The sequence below is a fragment of the Lonchura striata genome, chromosome 26 (assembly GCF_046129695.1).
Source record: "Lonchura striata isolate bLonStr1 chromosome 26, bLonStr1.mat, whole genome shotgun sequence".
NCBI lineage: Eukaryota > Metazoa > Chordata > Aves > Passeriformes > Estrildidae > Lonchura > Lonchura striata.
In genome coordinates, this window is record NC_134628.1 from 383,125 (window position 1) to 398,417 (window position 15,293).

At 59.8% G+C, this 15,293-nt stretch overlaps 3 protein-coding genes across 5 annotated transcripts; 1 reads left to right on the forward strand and 2 right to left on the reverse strand.

Moving 5' to 3' along the window:
• Nucleotides 1-961: 961 nt before the first annotated feature.
• Nucleotides 962-1,868, forward strand: C26H1orf232 (chromosome 26 C1orf232 homolog). Its single transcript, XM_077788508.1, has 4 exons — nucleotides 962-1,063; nucleotides 1,139-1,225; nucleotides 1,306-1,403; nucleotides 1,610-1,868. The coding sequence occupies exons 1-4, from the start codon at nucleotides 977-979 to the stop codon at nucleotides 1,866-1,868; spliced, it is 531 nt and encodes a 176-aa protein (XP_077644634.1). The 5' UTR covers nucleotides 962-976.
• Nucleotides 1,869-2,582: 714 nt separating this feature from the next.
• Nucleotides 2,583-3,775, reverse strand: FAM110D (family with sequence similarity 110 member D). Its single transcript, XM_021535011.2, has one exon. The coding sequence runs from the start codon at nucleotides 3,594-3,596 to the stop codon at nucleotides 2,583-2,585; it is 1,014 nt and encodes a 337-aa protein (XP_021390686.1). The 5' UTR covers nucleotides 3,597-3,775.
• A 3,585-nt stretch (nucleotides 3,776-7,360) lies between these two features.
• On the reverse strand, nucleotides 7,361-15,093 carry PDIK1L (PDLIM1 interacting kinase 1 like). 3 transcript variants are annotated; one of them, XM_021534951.3, is made up of 3 exons: nucleotides 15,006-15,093; nucleotides 13,020-14,382; nucleotides 7,361-10,384 (listed from the first exon to the last, which is right to left on the reverse strand). In XM_021534951.3, exons 2-3 carry the CDS (start codon nucleotides 13,302-13,304, stop codon nucleotides 9,644-9,646), a joined length of 1,026 nt encoding a protein of 341 aa, XP_021390626.1. In that variant the 5' UTR covers nucleotides 13,305-14,382; nucleotides 15,006-15,093; the 3' UTR covers nucleotides 7,361-9,643. The 3 variants fall into 3 exon arrangements, with proteins under 3 accessions (XP_021390626.1, XP_021390628.1, XP_031362628.1); XM_021534953.3 differs by having other exon boundaries at nucleotides 13,020-13,321; nucleotides 15,006-15,064; XM_031506768.2 differs by having other exon boundaries at nucleotides 13,020-14,379; nucleotides 15,006-15,051.
• Between the last annotated feature and the right edge of the window lie 200 nt (nucleotides 15,094-15,293).

A 15,293-nucleotide genomic window follows, 5' to 3' on the forward strand; every position in this document is an offset into this window, starting at 1 on the left:
GTCCCGGGATGGTCCGGGATGGTCCCGGGATGGTCCCGGGATGGTCCTGGCACGGTCACAGCACGGTCCGGGATGGTCCCGGGATGGTTCGGGATGGTCCTGGATGGTGCCGGGATGGTCCTGGCACGGTCACAGCACGGTCCGGGATGGTCCCGGGATGGTCCCGGGATGGTCCTGGCACGGCCACAGCACGGTCCGGGATGGTCCCGGGATGGTCCGGGATGGTCCGGGATGGTCCCGGGATGGTCCTGGCACGGTCACAGCACGGTCCGGGATGGTCCCGGGATGGTCCGGGATGGTCCCGGGATGGTCCTGGCACGGTCACGGCACGGTCCAGGATGGTCCCGGCACGGTCCGGGATGGTGCCGGGATGGTCCCGGCACGGTCCCGGCACGGTCCCGGCACGGTCCGGGATGGTCCCTGCACGGTCCCGGCACGGTCCCGGCACGGTCTCGAGATGGTTCCGGGATGATCCCGTCACGGTCCCGGCACGGTCCCCGCGCCCCCGCGGACCCCCAGTCCCCGGTGCCACCGTCCCCGCGTTCCCCCCGTGCTCCCCCGTGTCCCCCGCGCTGCCCCGGTCACCGCTGGCAGGAGCGGGGCAGGGCTCAGCGCGTCCCGCCGTGTCCCGGCGTGATCGCGTTTCGTCCGTGATCAATTATAGATGGGGACAGGCGGCGGGGGGAGCGCGGAGCTCCAGCGCCCGCTCTGCCCCGGGGGGGCTGTCCCAGCCCTGGGGGTCCCAAGCGGGCGAGGGGCACCGGGGGGCTGCGGCGGGGGTCCCGGGATGGGTTCTGGGGGTGACCGGAGGAGCCGCCCCCGCGCTGCCCCCGGCTCAGCCCGGGCTCAGATTCCTTTTGTGCGGTGCGAGCGGCCGCTGAAACTTTAATGAAGCCACCGGATCGCCGGGCCGCCCGCTCGGCTCGCCCCGCTGGCCGCGGCTGCCGCCGGCTCCGGCCCCGCCGAGCCCCTCGCCATGGCGCAGGGCTTCTGGCGGCTCTACAAGGCCAAGGTGCTGCAGAGCCTGGGGGGGCCGCGCCCGGACGGGACCCTGCAGGACGAGGTAGGCTGGGGGTGCCCAGACCCGCCTGGCCGAGCTCGCCGCCCGCAGCCTTCCCTCACCGGGGCTTCCTTGCAGGGAGACCCCCCCGAGCTGATGGAGACGGCCGAGCCCCCCGCGCTGCTGGAGGAGGGAGCCAGCCCCGTGTCCCAGCTGGCCCGGAAGGTGAGGAGGGGGCTGCGGGCAGCGGGGCCGGGGGACACCGGCGGCCGGAGCTCCCCGGTGACCCCGGCGCTCCCCCGCAGGTGCAGGGGGTCGGTGCCCGCGGCTGGCGGACGCTTTCGTCCCTCTTCAGCCGCGAGGACGAGCACCAGCTGCTCAGCCCGGAGCCCTGCCCAGACCAGTAAGTTACAGATCGCTGGTGGGGGGCCCCAGGGCCCGGGTCCGACCCCCGGGACCTGCCGAGCCCCCACATCCCCCACCCCATCCCCTGCTCCCCTCCCCGCCTGCACCCGCGGGGCTGCGCGGGGCAGAGCCGGCGGGAGGGGGGCACGGTGGGCTTGGGGAGAGGTCCCTGCACCGGCACTTCCATCCCCTCTCTCTGCCCAGCCCTCTGGCCACCGAGCCGTCCGAGGTGCCCCACACCGAGAAGGCGCCGGGGTTTTGGGATCTCTTCGCTGCCAAGTGGCAGCAGGCGTCGGGGCCGGACAAGGGGGCGCCGCCCCCGGAGCCGGACGAGAGCCCGGGGGAGCCGCCGGGTGACGACGGCAGCGACCTGCGGGAGCCAGAGGAAGGGGCCTTCCACTGGGGCTTCCTGGCTGGCAAACTGGCCGAAATCCGGAATAAAAACGCCCCCAAGGGCAACTAGAGGAGGATGCACCGGCCGGACTCGCCATTGCTCCCATCGCCCCGCCCGTGCCCGAGGGCTCTGCCCTGGGTTTGGGTGTCACCGCTGCGCTGAGGACCCCGAAGATTCCGCTTTTCCCTGAGCTCTGCCTTCCCCTGAGCTCTGCTGCTTTCCTTGCCCTCGCCCCCGCAACAGCCCCGCGGCCCCTGAAGCAGCACAACCCCAAGGGTGGGGAGGGGGAGCCGCCCCCCAGCCCTGGGGCACTCCCTCACAACCACACACACAGCCAGGCCAGGAAAAAAACCCTAAACAGATTTATTGAGGGCAGCTCTGGCCGCAGCAGCTCCTGTTCTGGGGAGGAGGGGGCTGTAGGGTGGGCATTGCCCACGACAGTGGGGCTCGGGCTCTGCTCACCCCCAGCCTGCAGCTGGAGCAGGACTTGGGTGGTCAGCGGGGCTGTGGGCCCATCCCACCCTCCTGGGGACAGGGAGAAGATGGGGGACAGCAGCCTGCCAGCCCTGAGGCCAGGGGGACTCACCCGGGGGTGGCCCTTCCTCACCTGCCCCTCAGGTGCCCCCAGCACACTCAGCCTGCGGACCTGGTGGCTCTCCCAGCCCGCAGCATCCCCACGGCACCGGGGCCGCGGGTGCCACCAGCCCACCGGCCCCATCCCGCGAGTGGCCCCGGGGCGGCTCCGGCCAGCGGGAGCCGCGCGGGCGTCCCGGTGCCCGGTGCTCAGACCGTGGACTCCTTGGCGGCCGCCCAGGCTCTCTGGCAGCCGTAGAGCCACTTGATGACGCGGGCGTTGCGCTCCACCACCGAGACGGCGGAGCCCGGCCGGGCCTCCGGCTCCTCCTCGCCCGGCCCCGCGTCCCCCCGGCTGCCCCCCGAGGCCCGCCCGGGCTCGGACTCGCAGGAGCCGGGCCGGGCCGAGCCGCTGTCCCAGCCCGCCGGCCCGAAGCGCTCCCGGCCCAGCAGCTCCACCAGCGCCCGGTCCAGCCCGCAGTAGTTGAAGAACCGCTCCTGCTCCGAGAGCGGCAGCGACGCGCGCAGAGCCAGCGGCTCCTTCCCGGCGGCACCGGGGGGCTGCTCCGCGGGCACCGAGGGGAAGATGCCACCGCTGTCACCGCCGCTGTCCCCTCCCGGTGTCCGCGCCTCCTCCTTCTCGGCAGGCGCCCACAGCATGGGGGTCTCGGGGCTCCGCGGGGCTCCCTCGCCCAGCGGCCCGGCGGGGGGCGAGCCGGGCGGTCTGAGGGGTCCCTGGAAGAGGCGCCGCACCAGCCCCGAGCCCTTGGTGTTCTCCTTGTCCCCGGCCAGGCAGTCCCGTTTCTGCCGGTAGATGATGAGCGAGTCCGGTCTCAGCAGGCGCCTGCTGCCGCTGCGGCGCGACACGGGGGACTGCGGGCCCGGCAGCTTGCGGGGCCCGTCCCGGCTGAGCTCCGCGGCCGGGCACAGCTCCCCGCACGCCTGCCGGGCCAGCAGCCGCCGGCCGTGCGGGGCCAGCCGGGGCGAGCCCCGCAGCGCCGGCTCCTGCCGCCTGCTGATCACCTGCTGCGACTTGACGTACTTGGCCTTGTCGGCCTCCAGGCGCTCCACGGCGCTGGCCCTGCGGCCCCCGCTGCCCCCCGGGCCCTGCGGGCACTCGGGGCCGCGGTTCAGCCAGGCCAGGGGCGAGCCGCGGCCGGGGGCCACGAGGCGCAGGTTGCTGGAGGCGCAGACGGCGAGAGCGGGGCTGCCCAAGGGCACCATGGCCCCGGAGCGGCGCTGCTGGTCCCCCTGCGCCCCTCGGAGCGGCCGGGCTGGGGAGGCTCCTGAAGCTTCGCTCGGCCCCTGGGTTCAGCCCTGGAGGAGAGAGGAGAGCCAGGGTCAGCCCCGAGGGTGCAGCGCTGAGGAGGAGGAGGAGGAGGATGGGGCCGAAGCAGAGCTGAGGGTCCCCTCAGTGCCGCACGGACAGCGAGTCCTGGCAGCCCGGGCAGGAACAGCCCCGGGGCAGGAAGGGAGAAGCGCCGAGCATCCGCCGGCTTCGCCCGCATCCCAGGAGCGGCTTCCAACAGGAAAAAATAGCGGAGCCGGCCGCCGCCTCGGCTTCCCGAGCGGCAGAACAAAGCCGAGCTCAGGGGGGCTGGCGAGCTGCCCCGAGTGCTCGGGGGTCCCCGAGCCGTGCCCCACACAGCCAGGCCGGGCTGGGAGGGAAGAGTCTCCCTTTCTCTGTGTGCGGAGGGCACGGAGCCGGCTCTGGGTGACAGCAGGGACACGGGGCCGGGCACAGCTCGCGGGAGCAAACAGCCCAGGAAGCCTCTGCCACGCAGCTCCACACGCAGCCCACGCACTCCACACCGCACCCACCCCGGAGTACACGCGGGGAAACTGAGGCACGCGTTTCTGGCCCTGTGCGCCCGGGCTGGGACCTCCCGTGCCGCGGTGCCCTCACCCTCCCCAGCCCAGCCCCGCGACCAGGACCTGTGCCAGGACCTGTGCCAGGCAGGTGGGGGATGCTCTCGCTCACCTGAGCCCACGCAGGGATGCAGGGACGGGATGCAGGAACGGGATGCAGGGATGGGATGCAGGGATGGGATGCAGGGACGGGATGCAGGGACGGGATGCAGGGACGGGATGCAGGGACGGGATGCAGGGATGGGATGCAGGGATGGGATGCTCCAGTCAGTCTCACGCAGCTCCTGCCCCTCTGGCTGCCGCGGCAAACTGAGCCCAGAGCCGGGAGCAGCCTCATATAGAGGATGAGGAAGAGGAAGAGCCACCCATTAACCCCTGCCAGCCCAGCCCCGCGGCAAGAGCCCCCCCGTGACCTCCCCTCGCAGCCCTGCCCCGGCCCTGGCCAGCATTAGCCCAGCTCCTCTCCTCCCTCCGCGTCCTTACGGGAACCCCGGCGGCCTTTCGGGATCTGCCGCAGGGATTTTTCCTCCGAGCCTCTGTCCCCTGCACAGGGCGGGACAGGAATGGGGCAGGGAAACCGTGTCCACTCCAGCAGCTTCTCCTTTACGCCCACCGCAGGGTGTGGGGACAGCTCAGGAGCCCACCACAATCCCCCCAAGGCAGGCAGGAAGGAGGAAAAGTCCTTCTGGCACCTTCTCCGGTGGCGGTGAAAGGGTCAAAGCCGCCGGTTCCTGCCTCTTCCCCCGGGGAAGGGCTGTAAATCGCAGGAAGCCACAATGGGCTGGAGCTGGCCCAGGGGTTATTTTTACCGCTGCCCTCTTCCCTTCCCCGGGGCCGAGCGCTCCCACTGGGACAATCCCGGCCCCTCCATCCCCAGCTCCGGCCCGGGGGGCTGCGAACGTGGCACTGGAGCAGAGGGGGAAGGAGGGAAGGAGCTGCTGCCCCCCCGGCTGGGCTCGCAGACCCTCGGAGGGGCCAGAGAAAGCCCCCGGAGCCCCCAGGGAGCCCCCAGCCCCTCTGCAGCCGTCTGCATGGAGAGCTGGGGCACGGCCAGGCTGATCGCAGGGACCGAGGGGGCTCCAGTGGGGACAGAGCCCCGGGATGAGGGGGGACCTGTCCCCAAGCACTGTCCCCACCCCAGTTCCTTCCTGAGGAGCTGCTCCGCAGCAGTGCCGGGAACGGGCCTGGGGCTGTGCCCGGCACCTTCCCGGCCATGGCAGCGGGGCAGGAAGGGGCTGGGGCCACACTCCTGTGCTGACGAAAATGGGGGCTAAAATGGAACCTGGGCAGGGTGACAGGAGCCAGGTCCCGTCTGAGCCCTGCAGGCCCTGGAAAAACTCCCAGTGGCAGCAAGGAAGGGACAGACCACCTCTCTAACAAACGTGGAGAGGAGCAGAGCAGGCTACACCCGGCTCGGCGCGCAGGATGAGGCTGCACTGGAGCAAATCTGGTGAGGACAGGGAACGGGGTCAGGACAAGTGATGGAGAAAGCCTCGGCAGCTCTGGGATCTGCCCCTGGAAAGGCAAATGCCACCACCCCGAGAGCTGGGGAGGAGCCAGAGAGGCTCGGGCTTCCCTCGGGAGAGGCCAGGGGTGGAAAGCTTGTTCGACGAGTTTAGGAATCTCCAGGGTTCAAACGGGCACGAATGAATCTGAAGGCAGCACCTAATCCGAGGCAGGCACCCGCGTGTCGGCGCAGGTCGGAACTGGAGCACTCCCGGGGATGTTCCAGCCCCAAAAGGCTCCAAAGCCAGGGCAGGCGAGGGCTGGGCAGCACGGGGACAGCCAGCAGGGACAGGGACCGAGCCCAGGGTCAGCGTGGAGGCCTGAACCCACCACTGCTGCAAAGGTTCTCAGGTTTGTGGGTCGCACCTGGCTCCATCCCAAACCTGAGCGTAAAGGAGCCTCTGGAACAAAACAAGAACAGCCCAGGCTGGGCTCCTCTTCCAGCAGTGGTCACTTGACACCTCCCTGCTCCTAAAAATGGGGCTTCACCTTGCCCCAAACCCTTCCAGAGCTCCCGAGCAGCAGCTCGGGCTGGTATTCCCACCCGCCCGTGTCCCTCGGGGGCTCCGGGTGGTTTGTGGCATCCCAGGCACATCCCCCTGCCCTTGCTGGGCTGCAGCACAGAACTGCACCTGGCAGGGAGGAGAACCTTCCCCAGCAGCCCTGGCAGCAGCACCCGCCCAAGTTGGTGTTTAAATGCCCAGGCTGCTGCTCCCGGGCCAGTCCCTCCGTCCCAGCCACGGGGAGCGATGGGGACAGGGAAAGCCCCACAAACTCTGGGCTGGTCGTGTCCCCACAGCCCAAAGGAGGGGAGCAGCTCCTTCCCTGCCCATCCCAGCGCTGGGATGGGCCCGGGGCTCTCCCTCCCTCACACAGCCCCAGGGAAGCTCTGCTTGAAGCAAAACAAACCAAAATCACCAAGAGGGCGAGTTCCCAGCCCTGCGAACGCGGCTGGGCAGGCTGGAGCAGGAACCTCTGAGATTGGCTTCTCCCAGCCCAGATGGGCTCTAATTAAATCTCATTTCTGCACCAGGGCATTTCCCTGCACATTTCCCCGCCCTCCCTAAGGGCTAAATATATTTGAAGTACAGTATATATATATTATATATATATGTGTGTGTATGTATATGTATATATATCAGGTTTACTTCTCTTCATTTTGTGGGGAAGGAATTCAGCTCGTGTCTGTATTTAAAATCACCACTCTTAGAACTAATCCAAAAGTGGGATTTTCTCCTTTCCTAAAGGTCTTTATCCCCCCTAAACCAATGAATCTAAATCCCAACTGCAAGGCTCCTGCCAGTGGGCACGTGCCCATTCCAGGTGGGAATCTGCCCTTCCACAGGTGCAGGCACAGGGGAGAGGGCTGGGCTGGGTTTGTTGTGTGGGTGTAGGAAATTCCAAGAGAAACTCAACTTACAGCACTTCCAGCCTGCAGATCCCTGTGTCCAGAGCGCTGCTAATTAAAACATGCAAATGAGGGCCACACTTTCCTGTCATGGATAAGTAATGATGTTTCCTCACCTTCACTCCCAAGGTTCCTCAGGGCATGCTGTCCCTGCAGGGCAGCACTGACTGAAAGCACTTCCCCATTAAAAAATCCTAAAACTTCATTCGAAATTCAAGGATTTTATTTCAAAAAACAGTCATGAACTTAATAAATTACACAATAATTTTCCTCATTATAAATTCTCCATAAAATATAGTTTACAGTTTTTAAAGAAAAACATGAAACAAAACAAATCTTTCCCAAGTGCTGAAAAGTGTCTTGACTTCGTGTCACGCTGGTGAACGACCCCGCAGCTGCTACAACAACTTGATTTATTTTCTCAAAACAAAGACCTCAGACAACAAAAACCAAAGAGAACACAGAGCTCGAGGACTACCAGTGTCACCCAACAGCGAGGATAAGCACCATGAGAGGGATTTCAGGTACCCCCAACCTATAAAGTGGCAATCAGTGCAAAGAAACACTTTGGGAGTCAAAAACCCCAAAACTTGCCAGTGCCAGTCCCTGATTTGTGATTTCCTCTGCAGTGGAGCCCTGCAGAGGGGAGCAGGTGATCAGACACCTCCGAGGGGAGCACTGTTATTCTGGCTGGCTGAGGGAGGGGGACGCTCACCCCAATAGTCTGAAAAAGCTCCCGAGTTTAACATGAATGATCAACCCCCTCCAGATTTTTCTCAGCCAATGGCCCTGCTGAGATGTGAGAACTGGGAGGCAGAGTTGGCACAAGCAAAGAGTGTTTGTCTGAGGATCACTCCCAAAAACGAGGAAGGAAATAACAAGAATGATAAACTAAGGCCAGCTGGGGACAGCCACCAGCTCACACAGCACCAGGTAAGAACCACCTGCGGCCTGTAAAGCCTCAGAAGCTGGGTGGAATCAGAATCCTTTGCTTTTGGAAAACCAAAAAGTAACATTTTGTTTACTTGCACTCAAAGAATAAACACTGAGTGCTCAGAACTGCTGTCCTAGCACTAAGAGGGAACAGTGTTCAAAAAAGCAAATTGTACAAGGAAATACTTACAGCCATTTCCAGGTAACATTTGGGTGGAGGGAAAAAAATTGAGTTTTGTAAAGACAACTAGCATTTCCTGCAGCTTTAAAGGCAATTTTAAGACTCTGTTTTTTTTTCCAAAAGGTCAGACTGGATGGGAGAGGTGAGTCCTGCACCCAGAAGAACAAAGTGTTGTGCTGGGACAACCAGCAGTGTCAGGTGGCCTCAGTGAAACCTGTCCCAGCCTCAATCTGCTCTGCGCAGCCAGAGCTGGGGAGAAGCAGCTTCCAGCTGCTCCAAACCCCCCTCCTCCCACCTGTGCTTGTAAATAAAGATCACTTCTTTAAAAAGAGAAAAATTCAAAATAAAAAACAAGCCCACCACCGGCTGCCACCTTTCCCACAGCTGTCACTGAGCTCCCAGCAGGTGTAACAGGGGACAGAGCCACCCCCGTCCCCTCATCCCCACTGGGTTTGGGGCAGTGCCAGGGAGGAAGGCCAGGACTGTGGGATTATTGGCTGGATTCAGCTCAGGAAAACTGTGCTGCCACCACGTTTTGAAGGATTTTAACAACATGCTGCTGGATTCCCTCATCCATGTTTCCATAAACTGAGGGCACAGAATTCTGCTGTGGTAAATCCTCAAGGTGCTATGGGATTATGGACACCAGGCCAGAGAGCGTGTGGAGAAAAGGCAGATTAATTGATGAATAAAAGCAAAATCAAAGGATCAATGACCCAGCCCCCCTGCCAGCACCTGACTGTACATTTTTAATTTGACTCCCTCAGTGATGAGCTCATTAAGCTCTAAGTGCCAAGATCAGCCATGTTAGCACTTTGAAAGCAGCTGATCCCCTTGCATTGCTTTTTTGTTTGTTTGTTTGTTTACAAAGTCAAGTCTTTGAAATTAGATAACAAAAATAAATAATAAAGTCATTCAGGCCAGGGGAAGGAGGAGTTTGTCTCACTCACCTCCTTCACCCAGGTTTCTAGCAGACCCCAATCATCCAGACCCACAGCAAATAATTTAAGTGCCACACACTCCCAGTCACTCATATACATAAATATATACACAGATTACATTACAAAGCCTCAAGATTTGCACTGCCAGCATGCAAATCTTTTTTTTTTTTCCTTTTTTTTTTTTTTCCATGAGAGTTCCTAATACTGACATAGGAAGCTGGAATGTGTGAGACACTCCACGGCAGAGTGCTGGAAATCAAGTAGTGTTGGCTCTTGCGACATCCCCCTGCCAGCGCACCCCAAGGAACAGCTCCGGGATTTCACAGCGCGGCCAACTCGGCGTTCCTGCCGGGAAGCTCCAGCCGGGAATCTCCAGGAAGGTGCGAAGTTCCCCCTGCAGGCGAGCCGGGGCTCTGCCCGCCGGGCTCGCCCCTCACGTATCCCAGCTGCTGTCCTTGAAGGCGATGTTGACCAGCCTCAGCTCCAGCTCGAAGGCGTCGGGCCGGTCCTGCGGGTTGGCCGCCAGCATCTCCTTGATCAGCTGCTTCATGCGGGCGTTCATGGACTTCTTCTTGACGGGGATCAGCAGCTCCATCTTGGGGTTCTCCAGCAGCGCCTCGCCCACGGGCACGATGGCCGTGCCCTGCTTGACGTAGCTGCCCAGCAGCTCCTTCTTGGTCTCGGTGTCGACGAAGGTGATCCTCTCCAGCATGGCCCAGATGATGATGCCCAGGGCGAAGATGTCCGCCTTGGCCGTGTAGTGGCCCTCCCACACCTCGGGGGCCATGTAGAAGTCGGTGCCGCAGGCGGTGGACAGGAAGCACTTGTTGACGCTGACCGGCTCCTCGGGGTTGTGCCCCGAGGCCGAGCACACCTTGCTCAGCCCAAAATCCGCCACCTTCAGCGTGGGCTCGGGGTCGCCGGCGTGCGCGCGGCCCCGCGAGATGAGGATGTTGTCGGGCTTGAGGTCGCGGTGGATGATCTGGTTCTTGTGCAGGAAGGCCAGGGCGCTGCTGAGCTGCAGCATGAAGCTGGTGTTGGTCCTGCGGCTGGGCTTGCGCGACAGCAGGTACTCGTTCATGTCTCCCCCGTCGCAGAAATCCATCACAAACCACAGGTAATAAGCACTTTTGGGGTCAAAGGCTATTTCTCCTTTTAATGAGGTTTCTACGAGCTGCAACGAGGGAAAGAGACGTCGTAACGACCCCACGGCCGCGAGAAGGGAAGGATGTGATGGAAAAATGCAAGACACCGGGATCTTCACGGACAGGGGAGGTTTGGGTTAGTTACACAGAAGGAATTCTTCCCTGTGGGGCTGGCCAGGGCCGGGCACAGGCTGCCCAGAGAAGCTGGGCCTGCCCCTGGATCCCTGGAAGTGTCCAAGGCCAGGCTGGAGCAGCCTGGGAGAGTGGAAGGTGTCCCTGCCCAGGGAAATGAGATGGGGTCTAAGATCCCTTCCAACCCAGACCACTCTAGCACTGTTTGACCCTCCTCTCAACAATCCAGAGAGCAAGGTATGCAACGGGGCAACGAAAACATTATGCAAATGTTTTTATGTAAAAGAGAAAAAAAAAAAAATCACAATATATTTGCCAGCCTCCTTATCTTCAGTCGTGTGGAGCGTATCAAGCTCAGGCTCCTGCCCAGAAGCAGAGCTCGACCCTGATAACAGTTTTTAAAGATACCCAGTGGCCATTGCCCTCCCATCTGTCCCAGCTGGACAGTGTCCCACCCTGACAAAGCCTGTCCCACCCACTTTGCCAACAGCTTTTTGGGATAAACAAAGTCTCACAAGGAACTGCACACAGCTGTATTTATCCTGGAGAGACTTTTAAAGCCTGGTCTCCATTCCTGACACATCCATGAATTCCAGCAAGTTAACACAGGATCCCTGAACTCAGGAGAGCTCTGATCTGCAGGCACAGCTGAGCACAGAACACCCTTCCCACCATCCTTATCCACATTTTCAGGAACACAAGTTGAACAGCCAGTTCTTACAGCTGCTCCGCACAGAAAGCAAAGTAAAACCTGCAATCACTTCCACTAATCCTGTTTACACAACTGCATTTGCCTCTTCAGCTCCTCTGAGGTGGCTCGGGGAGGAAAGTCCTGCAATTATTTCTGTTAGTAAACCAATGGACACTAAATCAAACTGGCTTTCAAAAATGAAGGGGTGTGTTAATATCTAGAGAGGCATTTTGAAATGCTTTTAATAAGTGACCTTTTCAAGAGAAAAAATGGTAATAATTTACAGCTATCTTCTTTAAACAGTAAATCTATTCTCGAGCTAAAAAAATGCCTTATTTAGGTTTTGTAGTCAGGAACTGTGAGATTAAGCTATCTCAGGAGAGCAGGGAGTCTCCCCTGCCAAGAGGGCACCAACACAGAGTCACAGGAGCTGCACTTGCAGATATTGTGAGAGGCAAGACAACAAAATCCACCTGCCACATCTGTGACAGTGGCCAAGCACCAGCAGACAAGGCTGACCCAGGACTCCAACTCTACAGATTTGGTTCAGCTGGCAGTGAGAATCTGCCCAGAGCCCTTCAGGAGAGGGTGAGAGCCCTTCCCCAGCCTCCTCACACTCAGCTCTGCATCAGCACCTGGGAGAGGAGAGGAGAGGCTGAGCCAAGGGGCTCTGAGTGCCCTGGGCTCAGCCCAGGCTGCTCCAAAGCGACCCGGGCAGTCAGCTCAGCTCTGCCCTTTGCTCCTCTCCCTGGAGCAGCAGAACAACCCGTGCTGTTTGCACCTGGCAGGGGCCAGCTCCCTGTGCCAGCTGCTGCCCAGCACCACCATCCCAGCCGGAGCTGGGGTCAGCTGGAAGCTCTTCCCCACCTTGCAGCTCCACCCTGGCCTTTCCAAGCTCCTCCCTGCACATCTGCCCTTCAGCTGGAAGCAGCTCCACTAACACCAGGAAGGTAAAGCTCTGACTTCTGCCCCATGAGCTGGCCAGTGTTATTTTGGCCAAATCCTTCCCTGAGAACAAGTCAGGAACAGCTCCCAAGGCACGGGGAGCTGGCAAAGCCAAGGATCTGTTCTCAGCCAGCATCTGCAGGGCTGCTCACCCCAAAGGGTGCCAGCAGCAGGGTGGCAGTGAAAACTGAAATAAAACAGCTGACTAGGGACAACACAGCAAACACCGAGCAGCCTGCTGGCTTTTTAAACCAGAAACACTCATTTCTGCCCGGGGCTGGTCTATACTTAGGGCTGCTTCTTGACAAGGGAATTAATTACATTGTCTTTCATTGTCTTTCCAGAGCTACTCATTCTTCAAACATACACATCTTCAAACTTAAAGGACGCTTTCACAGTGATATGTATTCCCTAATTTGTACTCTTTGAAGAGATTAATAGTTATTTATTAAAAAATAAAACCAGCTCATTATGTGCTACCAATCTGAAAGAATTTTAAGTGCTGGCTTCCTATAAATGAAGACACTGATTTCCTCTTCCAAGGACACTCGGGATGGAATTCCTCCAAGCTCTGTCCCAGGACAGGAGTGTTCTTTAACCTGCAACTGCCAAGAACTCCACAGCCTGCACCTCCCCATGGGCTTCCTCAAATTATCAGAGCAGCTCTGCATTAAATACAAATCCTGGAGTCTTTCAGAGCAGCGCAGCTTCAAACTCAAGATCCAGGCGATTGTCCTGGTTTTTTTTTTAAAGACCTCTATTAAATTCTGGGCGTCAGCGATGCAATAATGCCCTGGCCTAGCTGAGCACAGCTCCAAGCCCTGGGCTGCCCCACCTCCTTCCCCCCAGCTCAGCGTCACCGATTCCTTCCACCCCGTCCCCTCGGCCTCGTGTACCTGTAAATACAGGGAGGAGCTGGAGCCATGGGACATCTTCTGCACCATGCCATCTTTCTGCAAGATGCACTCCTCCAGGTGAATGACGTTGGGGTGCTGGCTCTTGATACTGCTAAGGGCCCAGAACTCGCGCAGAGCCAGTTCCACGTTCTCGGGAGCGTGGCACCGGATCTTTTTGACGGCCACGCGGGCACAGGTCCTCCTGACGACCGCTTCGTACACCACACCATAACTGCCACGACCAACCTCCCGAATTAGATCGTACTTAGGCTGGCTACTCACCATCTTCAGGAGCAAAGGTTCTGGGGAAGGGGGAGAAACCCACACAACTAAAACTCAGGCACAGGCAGCGCGCTGCGTTTCCCCTCCCTAGGGGCTGGCCTGCCCAGACCCCGCCGTTCACGGGGGTTTCAGCGCTAGAACATTCCAGAAGCTCCTCCATAAACCTGCACCTGCTGCCACGGACCAGGCGGAAGCGAAATTACATTTTTGGTTAGGGTTTCCCACGCGGCCCGGCGTGTTCAGGGGGGCAACAATTCAAAGCTAGCCCGGCAGGGTGCCGAGGCAGGGCCAGCGCTCCTGCTCCTCTCCCTCAGCGTCTTCCGAGAGCTGCTGCAGGAACAGCAGGAGGCTGGCATGCTCCCCAAGCAGCCCGGAGAGCAAGGAGGTCCCAGCTGGAGGCCCTGGTGGGCAGCAATGGCTTTTAGCAAACTGCTTTTGTGTGGAGGCGGCTGCGGGAGCAAACGTTTCTGTTATCATCCAGTTGTTTGACTCAAGGAGAGGAAGCTTCAGTCGCTCCCCGTTTATCTTTTTGAGGTGACTGATTTTTCGCCAAGCCTCCCCAGCACGAGGAATCTACATCTATGGAAGGTTAAAAAGGATAACTGATTGCAGGAGTTTGCACCCAACGTCTAGCTTTCACTTTTGCTCAACAGAGCAAGGACAAAAGTTAAGTTATTGCTCTGAAAGTAAAACAAGAGAGACACACACACACACAAAAAAAAAGAAGGGGAAAAAAAAAAAAAAAGCCACCAAACCCTGCTGCAGATTTATGACCCTCCCTACACGCTGCCCTACAAGATTACAAACCAAACACCAGCACCACCTTCATGCAACCAAACCAAAATGGGACACTGACTAGAGACAGCAATAAATTAAAATAAAAAAATAAGAGCTTGACTAGCCAAGGATCACTGGTCAAACAGAATGAAACGCAAAACCAAAAGTAAATAAATAAATAAAATCACACTGATAGAGCAGAACTACAATAGCTCTAAGACAGCCAGTGATAAAGGTAATTCTCTTTATGTCAGGCAATAAGGACCACATGTTATTAGTAGGAAGATTTCAAGTATTTCCACTGCTTTAGGTAATTTTTTTTTTTAGAAAAAAAAGGAAAAAAAAGAAAAAGAGAGAGAAAAAAGGTATCATCAGTCTCAGGTAATGCTACAGAGATATTTTAACCTTTCAGCAAAGCTGTGCGAGGGACATTTGCAGCAAGGATTTGAACCAAGCTGTGCCGTGTGTGAGAACAGGGGTGCAGCTCCACATTAGGGCTGGGACTGAGATGCAATGGGCCAACAAGGGCAGGAGCTTTAATTTAATCTCAATTTCCCAGTGGCCAAACAGCCCCGGGGGAACGCGGCTGCCCCGGGGGCGGCCGGGCGGACACCGGGCCCAGGCAGCGAATAACGAATAATATAAACACTCGATTAGAGAATAACACAAACATAAAGGTACCGCAGGTGATATATATACACCCCTCCTGCTCGGCGCGGCCGCACCTGCGGCCCTGAAGGGAAAGCGCCGCCTCAGAGCGGGCGATGCTGCCGGCCCGCCGCTGTGGGCATGGCCCCACTCCCCCCGCCCGACCTGCAGCCGGATCCCACCCGCTACAAGCACCACCACAAAGGGAAAGGGGAGGCGGTGGGGCCGAGCCGAGCCGAGGCGAGCAGGGCCGAACCGGGCCGGGAGAAGCCGCGTTACCTCAGCGCCGCCGCCGCCGCCGCCCGGCCGCCATCTTAGGGCTGCGCTCCGCCCGCCGCCCTCAGCGCGGCCACGCCCCCGCGCGGCCACGCCCACACAGCACCGCGCCCGCTCATTGGCCACGCCTCGCCGTGACCACGCCCATGTAATACCACGCCCGCTCATTGGCCACGCCCCGCCATGACCACGCCCATGCAATACCACGCCCGCTCATTGGTCGCGCCCCACAGTGACCACGCCCACATAATATCACGCCCATTCCTCGGCCACGCCCACTCCCCGGCCATG